General features: G+C 47.9%; 2 protein-coding genes across 7 annotated transcripts in view; one reads left to right on the top strand and one right to left on the bottom strand.

Annotated features, from left to right (window-relative positions):
• The window catches only part of ACACA (acetyl-CoA carboxylase alpha), a 283,052-nt gene extending 279,566 nt beyond the window's left edge, over positions 1-3,486 (top strand). The window contains exon 57 of the mRNA XM_049702257.1: positions 1,375-3,486. Within this exon, the coding sequence (XP_049558214.1) occupies positions 1,375-1,378 (4 nt within the window). The 3' untranslated portion in view covers positions 1,379-3,486. The remainder of the gene's footprint in view (positions 1-1,374) is intronic.
• A 4,687-nt stretch (positions 3,487-8,173) lies between these two features.
• The window catches only part of AATF (apoptosis antagonizing transcription factor), a 101,344-nt gene continuing 96,200 nt past the window's right edge, over positions 8,174-13,317 (bottom strand). For 4 of the 6 annotated variants that reach the window (XR_007473570.1, XM_049702279.1, XM_049702278.1 and 1 more), the window contains one exon: positions 11,742-12,030. Coding sequence is in view for 3 of the 6 variants with exons in the window: in XM_049702279.1 (XP_049558236.1) it covers positions 11,967-12,030 (64 nt within the window). In the remaining 3 variants the exon portion in view is untranslated. Of the gene's footprint in view, positions 10,750-10,946; positions 11,018-11,741; positions 12,031-13,317 lie in introns of those variants that run through there. The other 2 variants (XR_007473569.1, XR_007473568.1) reach the window with 2 other exon arrangements.

A 13,317-nucleotide genomic window follows, 5' to 3' on the forward strand; every position in this document is an offset into this window, starting at 1 on the left:
AAGGCAATAACGGAGGAACAAATGGACAAAAAACTTATCAGTAACTAAACTAAGTTTGAAAGGACTAAACACTCCAATCAAAAGGCAGAGACTTCGGGCTTCCCTGGTGGCGCAGTGGTTGAGAGTCCGCCTGCCGATGCAGGGGACACGGGCTCGTGCCCCGGTCCGGGAAGATCCCACATGCCGCAGAGCGGCTGGGCCCGTGAGCCATGGCCGCTGAGCCTGTGCGTCCGGAGCCTGTGCTCTGCGACAGGAGAGGCCACAACAGTGAGAGGCCCGCGTACTGCAAAAAAAAAAAAAAAAAAAAAAAAAAAAACCTTCTCACAAAGAAAAGCCCAGTCCTGGAAGATTTCACTGCTGAATTTGCTATCAAATATTTAAGGAAGAAATACCAATCTTTCACAAACTTTTTCGGAGAACAGAAAAGAACATTTTCCAATTCATTCTAGAGGCCAGTATTATCCTGATACCAAAGCCAACAAAGACATCGCAGAAAGGAAAACTATAGACCAATATCTCTCATGAAGATAGACAGAAAAATCCTTAGCAAATACTAGCAAATTGAACCCAGCAACATATTTTTAAAAAAATTATACACCACAGCCAGGTGAGATTTGTCCCAGGACTGCAAAGTGTGTTAAAATATCCAAATGAATTAATGTAATACACCATATTAATAGAATAAAGGGCAAAAACCACATGATCATCTCCATAGATGCAGAAAAAGCATTTCGTAAAATCCAACAGCCATTCCAGATAAAAATTTTCTGGGCTTCCCTGGTGGCACAGTGGTTGAGAATCTGCCTGCTAATGCAGGGGACATGGGTTCGAGCCCTGGTCTGGGAGGATCCCACATGCCGCGGAGCAACTAGGCCCGTGAGCCACACTACTGAGCCTGCGCGTCTGGAGCCTGTGCTCCGCAACAAGAGAGGCCACGATAGTGAGAGGCCCGCGCACCGCAATGAAGAGTGGCCCCCGCTTGTCACAACTGGAGAAAGCCCTCGCACAGAAACGAAGACCCAACACAGCAAAAATAAATAAATAAAATTAATTTTTAAAAGGGCAGAATAGGTGATAGTGTGCCCCAAGCACACTATTTAAAAAAAAAAAATTTCTACAAACTGTGAAGAGAAAGGAATTTCCTCAACCTGACAAAGGGTATCTATGAAAAACCTCAACTAATGTCATACTTAATGGTGAAAGACTGAATGTTTTTCCTCTTAAGATCAGGAATAAGGCAAGAATATTAACCCTTGCCACTTCTACTCAGCATTGTATCAGAGGTTCTAGCCAGTGCAATAGGCTAAGCTAAATAAATAAAAATTAAAGGCTTATATATTGGAAAGAAAGGATTAAAACTGTCTTTATTCACAGATGAAATGATCCTGTGGGAAGAATCCATTTTTTAAAACTAGAACCACCAAAAAAATCAACTGCATTTTATGTACTAGCAAGAAACAATCCAAAAATGAAATTAAGGAAAAACATTTCATTGACAATATCATCAAAAACAATAAAATACTTAGGAATAAATTTGACAAAAGTACTGCAAGATTTGTACACTGAAAATTATAAAACACTGCTGAGAGAAACTGATTATAAATAAATGAGATATTCCATGTTCATGGATTGGAAGACAACATTGTTAAGATGGCAGTTCTCCTTAAATTGATCTATAGATTCAATGTAATCCCTATGAAAATCCCAGCCGGCATTGTTATAGAAATTAACAAATTTATCCCAAAATGTACATGGAAATACAGTGGACCCAGAATAGCCAAAATGATTTTGATAAAAATTTGGAGGACTGAAACTACCCAATTACGAAACTTTCACTGGTGTAAAAACAGGCAAATAGAATCCTCACGTTTATGGTCAATTGATTTTCTACAGAGGAGTTAAGGCAGCTCAACAAGGGGAAAAATAGTCTTTCCAACAAATGATACTGGGACAATTTGATATGCACATGCAAAATTATATTTTTAGACCCTCACATCATATGCAAAAATTAACTCAAAATGGATTATAAACCTAAATGTAAGAGTTGAAACTATAAAACTTCTGAGGAAAACAGGAGAAAAATCTTTATGACCTTGGGTCACGCAAAGATTTTTTAGATCTGATACCAAAAACAATCCATAAAAGAAAAAACAACTGATAAATTAGAACATCAAAACTTTAAATGTTTGTGATTCAAAAGACAACATTAAGCAAATAAAAAGGCTCACTATAGACTGGGAGAAAATATTTGTAAATCATTTTCTGATAAGAAATCTGTATTTAGAATATATAAAGAATTCTTACGATGTAATAAGACAAGCAACTCAATTAAAAATGAGCCAAAGATCTGAAAAGACGTTTCACCAAAGAAAGCAGATACATGAATGGCTAACAAACACATGAAAAGCTGTTCCACATCACTAGCCATTAAGCAAATAGAAAAGCCACAATGAGAGCCCACTGCTCACTAGAATGGCTATAATCACAATACAGACAATAAGGAGTGAGGCTGTGAAGCAACTGGAACTCTCACATTGCTGGTGGGAGTGTAAAGTGGTGCAGCCACTGTGGAAAACATTTTGGCCGTTTCTCAAAAGCTTAAACATAAACTTACCATATGACCCAGCAATTCAGAAACAAACACAACACTGTAAAGCAACTATACCCCAATTAAAAAAAAAAAAAATTCCACACCTAGGTATCCAGCCAAAAGAAATGAAAACATGTTCCACAAAGACTTGTGATTGTTTATATCAGCTTTATACACAATGGCCCAAATCTGGAAACAACCCAAATGGTCATCAATAGGCAAAGAGACAGATAAAATATGGTGTATCCATACACTGGGTGCCAGTCAGCAACAAAAAGAAACAAATTAACCACATATGCTCCGCCGGATGAGCCTTAAGCTCAGTGAAAGAAGCCGCACACAAAGACTACATATTGTACAATATGATCTTATTTAAATGAAACATCCAGAAAAGACAAATCTATAGCTACAGAAAGCAGATCAGCCATTGCCCTGGGGAGGGGATGGGATGGAGGATGGACTGCAAACCAGCACAAAGTTATTTGCTGGGGTGATGAAATGTTCTAAAAATGGAGTGTGTTGATGGTAGCACAGCTCTACAAACTTACTAAAAATCCTGGAATGGGGCTTCCCTGGTGGCGCTGTGGTTGAGAGTCTGCCTGCCGATGCAGGGGACATGGGTTCGAGCCCTGGTCTGGGAGGATCCCACATGCCACGGAGCAACTAAGCCCGTGCGCCACAACTACTGAGCCTGCGCGTCTGGAGCCTGTGCTCCGCAACAAGAGAGGCCGCGATAGTGAGAGGCCCGCGCACCGCGATGAAGAGTGGCCCCCGGTTGCCACAACTGGAGAAAGCCCTCGCACAGAAACGAGGACCCAACACAGCCATAAATAAATAAATTAAATTTAAAAAAAAATCCTGGAGTTGTACATTTACAATGAGTGAATTTTATGTTAAGTGAATTACACCTCAATATCAAAGCTGCAAAAAACTGTAACCAGCAAGGAGTAGGAGTGCACTAACCTTACCACCAACACCCAACAGCCTGCCCTCCTGCCTCTGCTGCTGTTTCCACAAACCCCTCTTCCGACACCCACTGTTCTCTGTGCGGAGACCCTCACAGACTCCCCAGGGAGTGGTTTATATTCAGCTCACAAAATCGCTTGTGCAATGACTGTCTTCCTGTCTACCCTCCCATAGGATGCAGATCCTCCTCCAGGTCCAGAGCTGTGCCCACTAGCTCTTCCCTCCCAGTTCCTTGAGAAAGTCTTGTTGAGAGAAAAGCAAGACCCCTGGTGATCTCTCATGCAGGAATAAAGTTTAAACTTCTATTCAGCAGCTAAACACAGAGACTGACCCTGGTACCTTTCTAAGTTAATCGAGTTACAAAATGATCTTTTTAGGATCATTTTCCTTCTATGATCCATTTTATTACTACTTTTCCTCCAAATCCATCTGGTCTACCACCCTCTGATCTCACCCAACCAAGCCCTGCCTGTGTCTGAGAAGGCCTTGCTGGGACCCGGCAGGGGCCCAGCAGGATGACACCGGGGGTGAGGGCTCCAGTCACCTGCAAGCAACTTGGCCGTCACAAAACCTGGTACTCACATGCACGTTTCACAATAACCAGGCAGAGTCCTGCACTTTGTTTCTGTAACCTCAAGTCCCAGCAGAGCCCTAGCTGATGCTCTTCCCTACAAGCCACAGCCCTGCTCCAGGCCCAGGCTGGATTGATTTACTCAGCACCCGACAGGCATGTAAACAGTATTACATCACAGGTACTCCTGCTGGTCCAGACGCTGGCTGAGTGGTGGGGAGACCCTGAAGAGGGAAATTCGGGCTTGGCCGGCCGTCAGGGAGCTCCGCCTGGCATCACAGCCAGCAGTGAGGGGACTTCACACCTAACCCTGGGTCACAAGCGCACAGGCTCAACTAACCACCAGCGGGGCCTACCTGGGGCAGAGCAGGTGCAAACACTGCCCGGGTCGCCGACCCCTGTGAGTGGCGCTGCCTGGAGGGAAGGTGCCTGCCTTCCCACAGGGTCTCCCAGCCGCAGGAGCTGGACTGATTTGGCCCTGGGTGCTGCAAACACTACCTCCACCGCCTGATACACGCGCATACAAAAGTCAGCCACCCAAACCACGTCTAGGCACACACAAAAGCGCAATTATGGGAGGCAGAAACCTCTCAACTCCAGCCTTGCGTCTGAAACTCCACCCTAAAATATCTGCATGTTAAACGACCAAGGACAGTTAAGCTTTCAAAGGGAGAAGATCAAAGTGCTGTCATCTTTTAATTTAATCCTTTTGTTGCATCAATGGTCTTAAGAGGATGAGAGCGATCAGAAAAAAAATGGAAACAAACGGTATCTTTGTGGGTGTTGTGTTTTAGGCTTTTTTTTCTCAGTTTGGGCCACAAAATAGGTCAGCTCCATTACTGATCAGCCTTCCCACAAATATTTAAAACAAATTGAATTGCACACCCAATACCCATCACAATTACACCAGGCACAATAACTAAATTAGCAATTCAACAAAATAATTGGAAATGCGATTCTCTCTATCCCACCAGTCTCCCTCGAGGGTTTAGCCGATCTATGGGGGAAAACTCAGCTTTCCTAATTCTGCAGCTAATTAGAGACACACTTGTAAATGAAGTTGTTTGTCTTAAAGTTGAAATTCTCTTCTGGGGGTGGGGGAGAGGGAAGGAGAGAGGAGGAGAGTCCTTCCAGTCCGGAGCAAGTAGATAAACAGGTATCAAGAGCGCACGCCTGGGTTCTCAGGAGCAGCCCTGTCTACAGTTAATAAAGCGTCACTGTTTCGCCGTCACTTATGTGGTAATGAACGACTTCGTAACAGCCGGCCTGGCCGACGGCCTCGCTGAGAGAGGCGTGCCTTTTAAAGGCCCTCGAGACCGGTCGGGGGGAGCTGCAAGGCACTGCTATTTAGGGACCCTCAGGGCGACAGGAGGGTCAGCGCCGAGCCCAGGCGGCATCAGCGCGGCCAGTTCCCGTGTGAACCTCCCCTTTGGGACCCGAGGAACCAAAAGCTCATCCTCCCAGGAAGCGGAGGCTCTGGTGCCAAGCGAACCCCGCCCCCCCCCGCGTGGACGGCACCTGCGGGGTCACGTGGCCCGCCAGCCAGACGGTGACAGTCGGCCTCGGCCCGCTTGCTCGGGCCACTCCTGGAGAAGCAATCTTAAGGTTTCAATTAAGCTGTCCTTGGCCTCTTTTTGTTCCTTCAGAAAGACACATCTCGGTTTAATTACATAACTGAGAACTAGGCATTGCATTCGTCCCCTTACCCTCCTCCACGAAGACCAGGATGTGAGCTTCACACGCAGACTCTCCGCAAGGCTGCGCTCCCCTCCCCTCGCTTCGCCTACCCTCCCCTCCGGCAGGCGCACACCTGGGCCCGCGCTCCCGCCGCGAACAAAGGCCTGACCTTAGCAGCGAGGTCAGCAGATGAAAAGCCTCCGCTGCCTAGACCCTCCCGGAACATCACAGCGCCCAGGTGGGGGGCGAGGCGGCGCGGAGGCTGCGCGAACGCCGATAAGTGAATTCAAAAGCACCTGCTCCTACGGCTTATCTCCCCCAACAATATGAACTCGGAGTTATCACATGGAAAGTGTTCCGCATTAGCCTTACGTTTAGCTCTTGAAACCAAGTGCAGTGCGCTACAACTTTAAAGGACACAAGAGTCAAACTGGAAAATAATTTTATGGCCTCAGGGGGTCCGTTCCCGGCCTAAACCCTCAGGAGGAGAGCGGGGCGGGTTCGCTCCCAGGCTCCCCTCGGCCACGCTGGGCACCGAGGCGGGAAACCCCTCGCTTCCTGCCCCCTCGTGAGCCCCAGGTCACACTCTCGGCCGCCGCCCGAGCCTGGAACAGGGCCCCCGACCCGGCTGGGCCCCTCGGCCTCGGGACAGCGGCAGCTCTCGCCGCCCCACCTGTTAGCACTTACCCGGCTCCAGCTCTGCCGTTTGCTGTGACTTGTGAAGGGCTAGGAAGTACCCGCATCGACCTCATCTAGCCAATCCGGTAGCCACCAGCCACGCTGCAAGGGCTCAAAAGCCATACGTGGCTGGTCAAATACTGACTAGACTGGGCTCCCATCATCCCCGGAAGTGCTACTGGACAGCTGTGGTCCTAGACCCTCTGGACGCGCGTGGGGTTAGAAGAGGCTACCCAGGAGGGTAAGAGGGGAAGGCAGCTGGCCACGAGGGCAGCCCTAGAGCCCGGAGCCGCCCTCGCCGTGGAGGCGCGGGAGCCACCGAGCAGCGGCCTAGGTGCGGGGCGCTCAGTGTCAGCCCCACCTGCGTACTAACGCCCCTGGCCATCCCGGGGTCGGCGGGCTCTTGGAAGCCCACGAGCACCAGGGCTGCTGCCCTCCTGCCAGGCCGAGCTCTCGCCCTGTAGAACCGGAGCCCTGGGAGAGTGATGCTGAGCCTGAAAAACGGCCACAGCCTGGGCTGCCAGGAGTCCCGCCAGCACTAACAGAGGCAACTCCAGCGCAGGTAATGGGCCTGATCAGACCGAAGTAAGAGGATTCAGGACTCACTCGACTGAAGAGGGGCACAGAGCCCCACTAGAGACCAGGTCACCTGCCCAAACAACCCTGTGCTCTGTAAACCTCCCCCAGCGCCTGCCACACAGCAGGAGGTCAACACGTACCTGAATGAATGGATGGGAAAAACATTCCTGCATCGGTACTAGACCCAAGCTGCCTTTCCATAGAAACAGCTGCTTTAGGACGAGGAGGTCCTCAGGAACCAGCGTGGCTGACCCTCACAGTACTGAGGAGGACCTCTGAGCCCCAGAGGTCAAAAGACTTCCTCAAGGTCACACACCCTGGCAGGTCTCATTTCTGATCCAAGGTTCTTGCCACTACGCCACCTTCTGTTCAAATCTGTCCTTGACTCAGAATGTCACATCAGCCCCCTCAAGGATGAATTCTGTGCCCCCAAGTCTCTGTGAGAGCCGGGTAACACACCCCTAAACACCTCGGGGAGGGTAGATGAGGGCGGCAGAAGCAGCCAGCACCACGTGGTGGGGAGCCTGCCGGCCCAGGGCAGCATGAGCTCATTTCCAGCCCAGCCATAAAGAGGAAGACAGGGATGGAGGAGGGTGGGCAGGAATCTTAATGTGTTACTGTCACTGTGCCTATTGGGGACCTTATATTCTTTTTCTACCCTATCGGTAATGTGGGATTGTTTTTTTTTTTTTTCTCTACATTCTTTTAAATTCTCTTTTCTGAGAATTCAGTGTCCTTGACCTCCACAAATGAAATGAAAACCCTGAACCAAGGAAATAAACCAAGCAAACTTCTCAGGAATATAAATGCCGCTGAGGCGATGACCTTATTAACAGACCCCACACGATGGGCAAGGAAGGCCCGGTAAAGGAAATCTACAGATATGCAAGAAAAACGAAGTTAGATAAGGCATACTCACTCTGCATTTGCACCATTCCCCTCCTCTCCAGACAAGGAGCAGGTAACGAGGGCTTCATCAATACAGCTGTTGGACAAACTGCACATATGCAAATCAGCGGGGCGATATGGATCCCCTGGACATAAGAATTAGTTAATGAACTTACCAAATTACTGGCAATTATTTTTGAAATGTTATGAAGAAAGACAAAGCAAAAAAAAAAAAAAAAGAAAGGAAATGAGGTAGATAAGATTTAAACAAACAAAAAATGAATGACCAAGGCAAACTCAACTTAATGCCTAGCACAACCGCCCCCCCACCCCGGTACACAAACACACACATAAATCAAAAAGTAAAAACACAAACTCAGATGCAGAAAACAAGGTTCATTCACTTTAGACAAGGCTCACTGCTTGTATTTGCCTTTCTTAAACGCCATGTGCACAGGGTAGCCTATCAGGGTATCAGCAGACGGGCGCCAGCTGCCCTGGCATAGAACACCCACATTTCTGCAGCCGCAGCCTCAGGCGTCTCCATGACACCCTTTACCTCCACTCTCTATATTTCTGCTGAGACGCAGCTGCCTCACCTGTGAGCCTGGCCCAGGGAGACACAGATCTTGGTGTCCCACATACACAGTGACCCCTCCATGGTGGTGAAGGTTGACGAATGTCCCATTTGGATCCATTGAGCCTCAAACTCAGCTCCCTTCGGATGAAATGGTAAGAGATAAAGAGGCAATAACCTTGCAGAAGTCATATGCGGAGACCAGGAAAATCAACCACTGAGGAAACTACTTTTCTAAACTGGAGGTGCAGTGTCTGTTGCTGAACTGGTCGGAGCTGGCTTTCCCTGGTGTTCTGTTGGCTCTCAGGGTTTCCAAATGATGCACAACAAGCGTTCTTGGTCGGTGACCTGGAAAGAATGGCTACGCACCAAAGACAATATGGGGAGAAACATAAACCCATACAAGGCAAGGAAAACCCACCGGAGAGATCCCCAGGATGAAGGCACGGAAAGCAGCAAGAGCATGAAAACCAGTGGGGAGGGTGGAGAGAAAATGATATGCGATCTAGCAGCCAGAAAACAGACAGGAGGGTCGGGGAGGGAGAGGATGGTGTCACTTCCTATTTGTCCACCACCTTTCATTGGAGCATCTCAAAGCACATTACAGGCAGCAGCTCTTTAATCCTCCCAGAGGAGGATGCTGATTTGAAGGGTTCCCTGGGGAGCAAGAAATAAACCACAGGATCAGACTCCAGGGCCAACCTCCTCTCTGCCTTTCAACACCCTTTGTTGCAGATGGTCCCGCCTAGGGCAGGTGAGAAGTGCACGGGCCCTAAAACAAGCCTCCGTCATAGGGACCAAGAGCCTTTGAAATATTTGGACTCTTTCACTCGGTTCACTTTACTCCCAAAAATCTATGCCAAAAAACCCAATAATTTTCAAAGACAACAAACAAGCTTTATGCACAAATATTTTCCTATAACATTATTCATAATAGCAAATAATTATAACAATTTAAGTGTTCAACAAGAGGGGATCTGGTTCAGTACTGAAGAGACACGCCCCCAATGGAATTATCAGTTAGCAGTTAAAATGCTTCAATGAGATCTGCAAAAACGTGGAAACAACCTTCCCCTCTACTATTAGTATTAAAATGCAGAATACAACGTACCACTGGTTCTCAACGGGTGGTATACGTGTGTTATGCGGAGGGGGACATGCTGCACGGACATTTTGTTTTTACTGTTTTTAAAAGGGTAACATTTCAAACAGTCCAGAAGGAAAAACGAAGTCTTCCACCTGCACTGCTCCCTGGGCCCTCCCCCCAGAGAGGAGTCTACTGGGTATCACAGCATCTACACTGAAGAGGGCTACGAAGGAATACAGGTTAACTACGAGAAGGGGATCTTTCTGAGTGGTGGAGTTACAGCCAAGTCTTATTTCCATTTGTTCCTTCCACTTTTCTGTAATTAATTTTTGACGTAAAATAAACTAAGATGAGAAACCAGCCTTAACTTCTCTATCCCGAAGGGCAAAGCCCACGGCCTGCTTCCGGCCCCGGGTGCACACCTGGGCTGGGTGGGCCCTGCGGTTTCCTCGCTGCTCTGATGGTGTCTTCAGGGGCTGTGGTTTAGGAGGGTCATGCGTGAAGGAGTCAACTGGACAAAAAGAAAATAAGCCAACTCCGCACAAAAGGGAGGAATGCTTCAGTCAACACTGAAAAAGGGCCCTGGATTGAAACTCTTGATAACAGTTCTCAACTCATTTCAAAATCAGCATTAGCCACCAAAATGTAAAGTATTCGTTTTATTAAAATGCAAATCAATCAACTAATCTGTCTTTCTAGTAACAGCTGAATTGCAGTATCCGTGTCAATTAAAATAGTTTCCAATTTACTCTTGGCTGGAAGGAGGGTGGTCCTCTGAATTTTAAAATGCAAGCCTCCCTTTACTGAAAATTCTATCCGTTCTTTCTCATCTCTCCTGATTTTAATTCATTTTAATTAAACATGATGGACTCCAAATATTTTGAAGTACCTGCTTAAATTTTTTTCTTCATCAGGTAGAGAGTGACTGTGACAAAGGTTCCATCTCTTTAGGAATCGTGGGTCTGCATCATGCTCACGGGAAGTGCCACGTTAAGAGGTTACTTACTTGCTGTTCTAACGTGGGTTTATCTGGGATCCTCAGGCTAGATGGATGGGGTTGAATGGTCTATATTCGAGTGACTGTAGGGGAAATCTTCTATTTCCGTTGAGTGATCTTTTAGGTAACTGGAGACACACTGAAAATTAAACGTTTCCCTGACAATCAAGCCCAAGAGGTTAACTTACCAAGACAAGAAAAACAGAGCAGGATGTACCAAGGTCCAATTAGTGTGAGATGGAGAAATCCTCCTCCCCCCATTTGCCCCGTCCGAGCCCAGCAGACACACTCAGATGTTAATACTAAACTGTGATGCAGATTACATTCCAGACTCACTTCGTTTGGAACCCAGCCTCTGGGCGCTGTGTCGCAGTCCACAGACACCACGTCAATGACACGTGGGATTCCTGGGCACAAAAATCTGTCACTTGGTTTTGACATTTTAAAACAATACCAAAACCTGACTCTAAAAACAATGACTAGTTATTAACTACAACTGCCCTCAGATGCCTGTACGCAACATTCCTTTAATTCCATAGCTCAAAATACAGATTTGGGCAAAGGACCCGGGAGACGGTCGGCCTTGAGTGCGGGCACGCACACATTACTTATGCAAGATCATCTCATTGCATACTGACCACAGCAGGCCAATAAATCCCCCTTATGGGGATTTAATTTCCAGCTTTTGACCTTTCGGATGAAAAACAAGTGAATCATTTCCCCCTGCTAGATTTACACCACAGCTAATCTCAATAAAGTGATTTAGGAATGGTGAGAATGGAAAAGGACTCTGGAAGAATCTTTATGGGTGAAAAGAGGAAACAAGAAGTCAGAGATCTGTATTTAGCAACAAGTAGGCAGATGCCTCCAAGCTCCAACGCCTCTGGGGCGCAGCTGACAGGTTTTGGGGGGCTCCCTGCTCCTCACAGCTGCGATCAGTCGCTAAACACGACTCACCCCGAAAGCCACATCTACCCTAGGATTATTCCTTCCATGAAGTATTTTATATTGTGAAAGAAGGCCATTTGGCTGGGAAAACAATGAAAACCCTCCCAAAGAACCTGTCACCCTGTGGGAACGCTATATCACTCACTCTGTGCTGCTTAAGGAATCGAGTGTGGCAGGGGCGGCGACAGTAAAAACACTCTTTATTTGTGGTGGTTCAAAGCCGTGGGGGGCGAGCCCTTTGCACACGGACGCACCGGTGACACAGATGCTGGATTCCAGGTTTCCGGGCACTCGTCAGGCCCGTGTTCTGAACAGCACACGTTCCCGGGATTTCCCGAGTTCCTCTATGTGGGGCTGGGTGTGCGGAGGTCCCGCCTCAGGCCCCGGGCCACAGGGAGATGGGCGCCGTCAGTCCCCGTGGCCTTCGTCAGGGGGGTTGAGTTGGCCAAAAAGAGATCGATACAGCTCTGTCCTGGAAGACAAACAAAACAAACTGGTTAACACGTTGGTTAACTTTTCAAGGTTAAAAAAGGGGCTTCCCTGGTGGCGCAGTGGTTGAGAGTCCGCCTGCCGATGCAGGGGACACAGGTTCGTGCCCCGGTCTGGGAAGATCCCACATGCCGCGGAGCGGCTGGGCCCGTGAGCCATGGTCGCTGAGCCTGCACATCCGGAGCCTGTTGCTCCGCAACGGGAGAGGCCACAACAGTGAGAGGCCCGCGTACCGCAAACAAACAAACAAAATAAAGAACCAAGAAGCTGGGAAATACCCCAGTCTGATTCTTCAACTGGAAACACAGCCACATAATTAAAAATGCATCCCACAGCTCTTATTCGCAAATACGAAGGAGGGCAGGAACCTAGAAGCGGCCAAACAGCAGAATATGTAAATAGTCCAGAGTGGCTGGATACCCTGTCTCCAGGGAACGAGTTTTCTATAAGTTTGCCCTTTACACACAGGCTCTTCAAGTAAGAAAACAAGATTGAATATTTTAATAGGATGTATGAGACTGCCACATGAGGAGGATTCAATCAGACATGGGATGTAGGGGATATAATTCAGTTTTCATACATTTTCTTGCACTTGGCAGTACTTGAAAAACAATGAAAATGACCCAGCAACAAGATTCCAATTACCAGCACACGTGCAGCTACTCGGGCGCCAAGGGTCTTCCCCACGCCCCGGCCCTTCCACTATTCTCCATCTAATAAATAATTCGATTGGCTAATTTATTTCTAAAGCTGGGTCTGACATTAAAAAAAAAAACCCTAACATGCCAGGGTCTTGCGTCCCTGAAAATGAAGTAAATGACCACCTGCCGCCTCTGTTTCCACCACCAGCTGGCCAAAGGCACCTGTCGGGGCGGGCGAGGACCTCCCAGCACCAGCACCGAGCCCACAGCTCCAGAGCACTTCTCTGGATGGAGGGCAGTCTCCCTGCAGAGATGCCAGGAGCCAGGAGGGTCCAAGCAGGTCAAACCCACAGGGAGGCGGGGACCACGCCCGTGCCCTCGGGGAAGGAGGGCAGGCACCTGGGCGAAGGCCATGGACCAGCGAGTAAACGACCTCCTCGGAGAAAGCTGTGCCTGCTCTGCTTATGTTTTCAAGGTCTACAGCCTGCCCTCCTTGTTAGGGAAACAGGCCTTTCCTAACAGAACCGCTCTCATCATCTGAGAGTCATCATCAGCAAATCTGATTTTCAAAACAAAACAGAAGACAAAAAAAACCCCACCTTCAAACAGCTATTTTTGGTCCAGCCAGA

This window comes from Orcinus orca, chromosome 19 (genome assembly GCF_937001465.1).
Source record: "Orcinus orca chromosome 19, mOrcOrc1.1, whole genome shotgun sequence".
Taxonomy (NCBI): Eukaryota; Metazoa; Chordata; class Mammalia; order Artiodactyla; family Delphinidae; genus Orcinus; species Orcinus orca.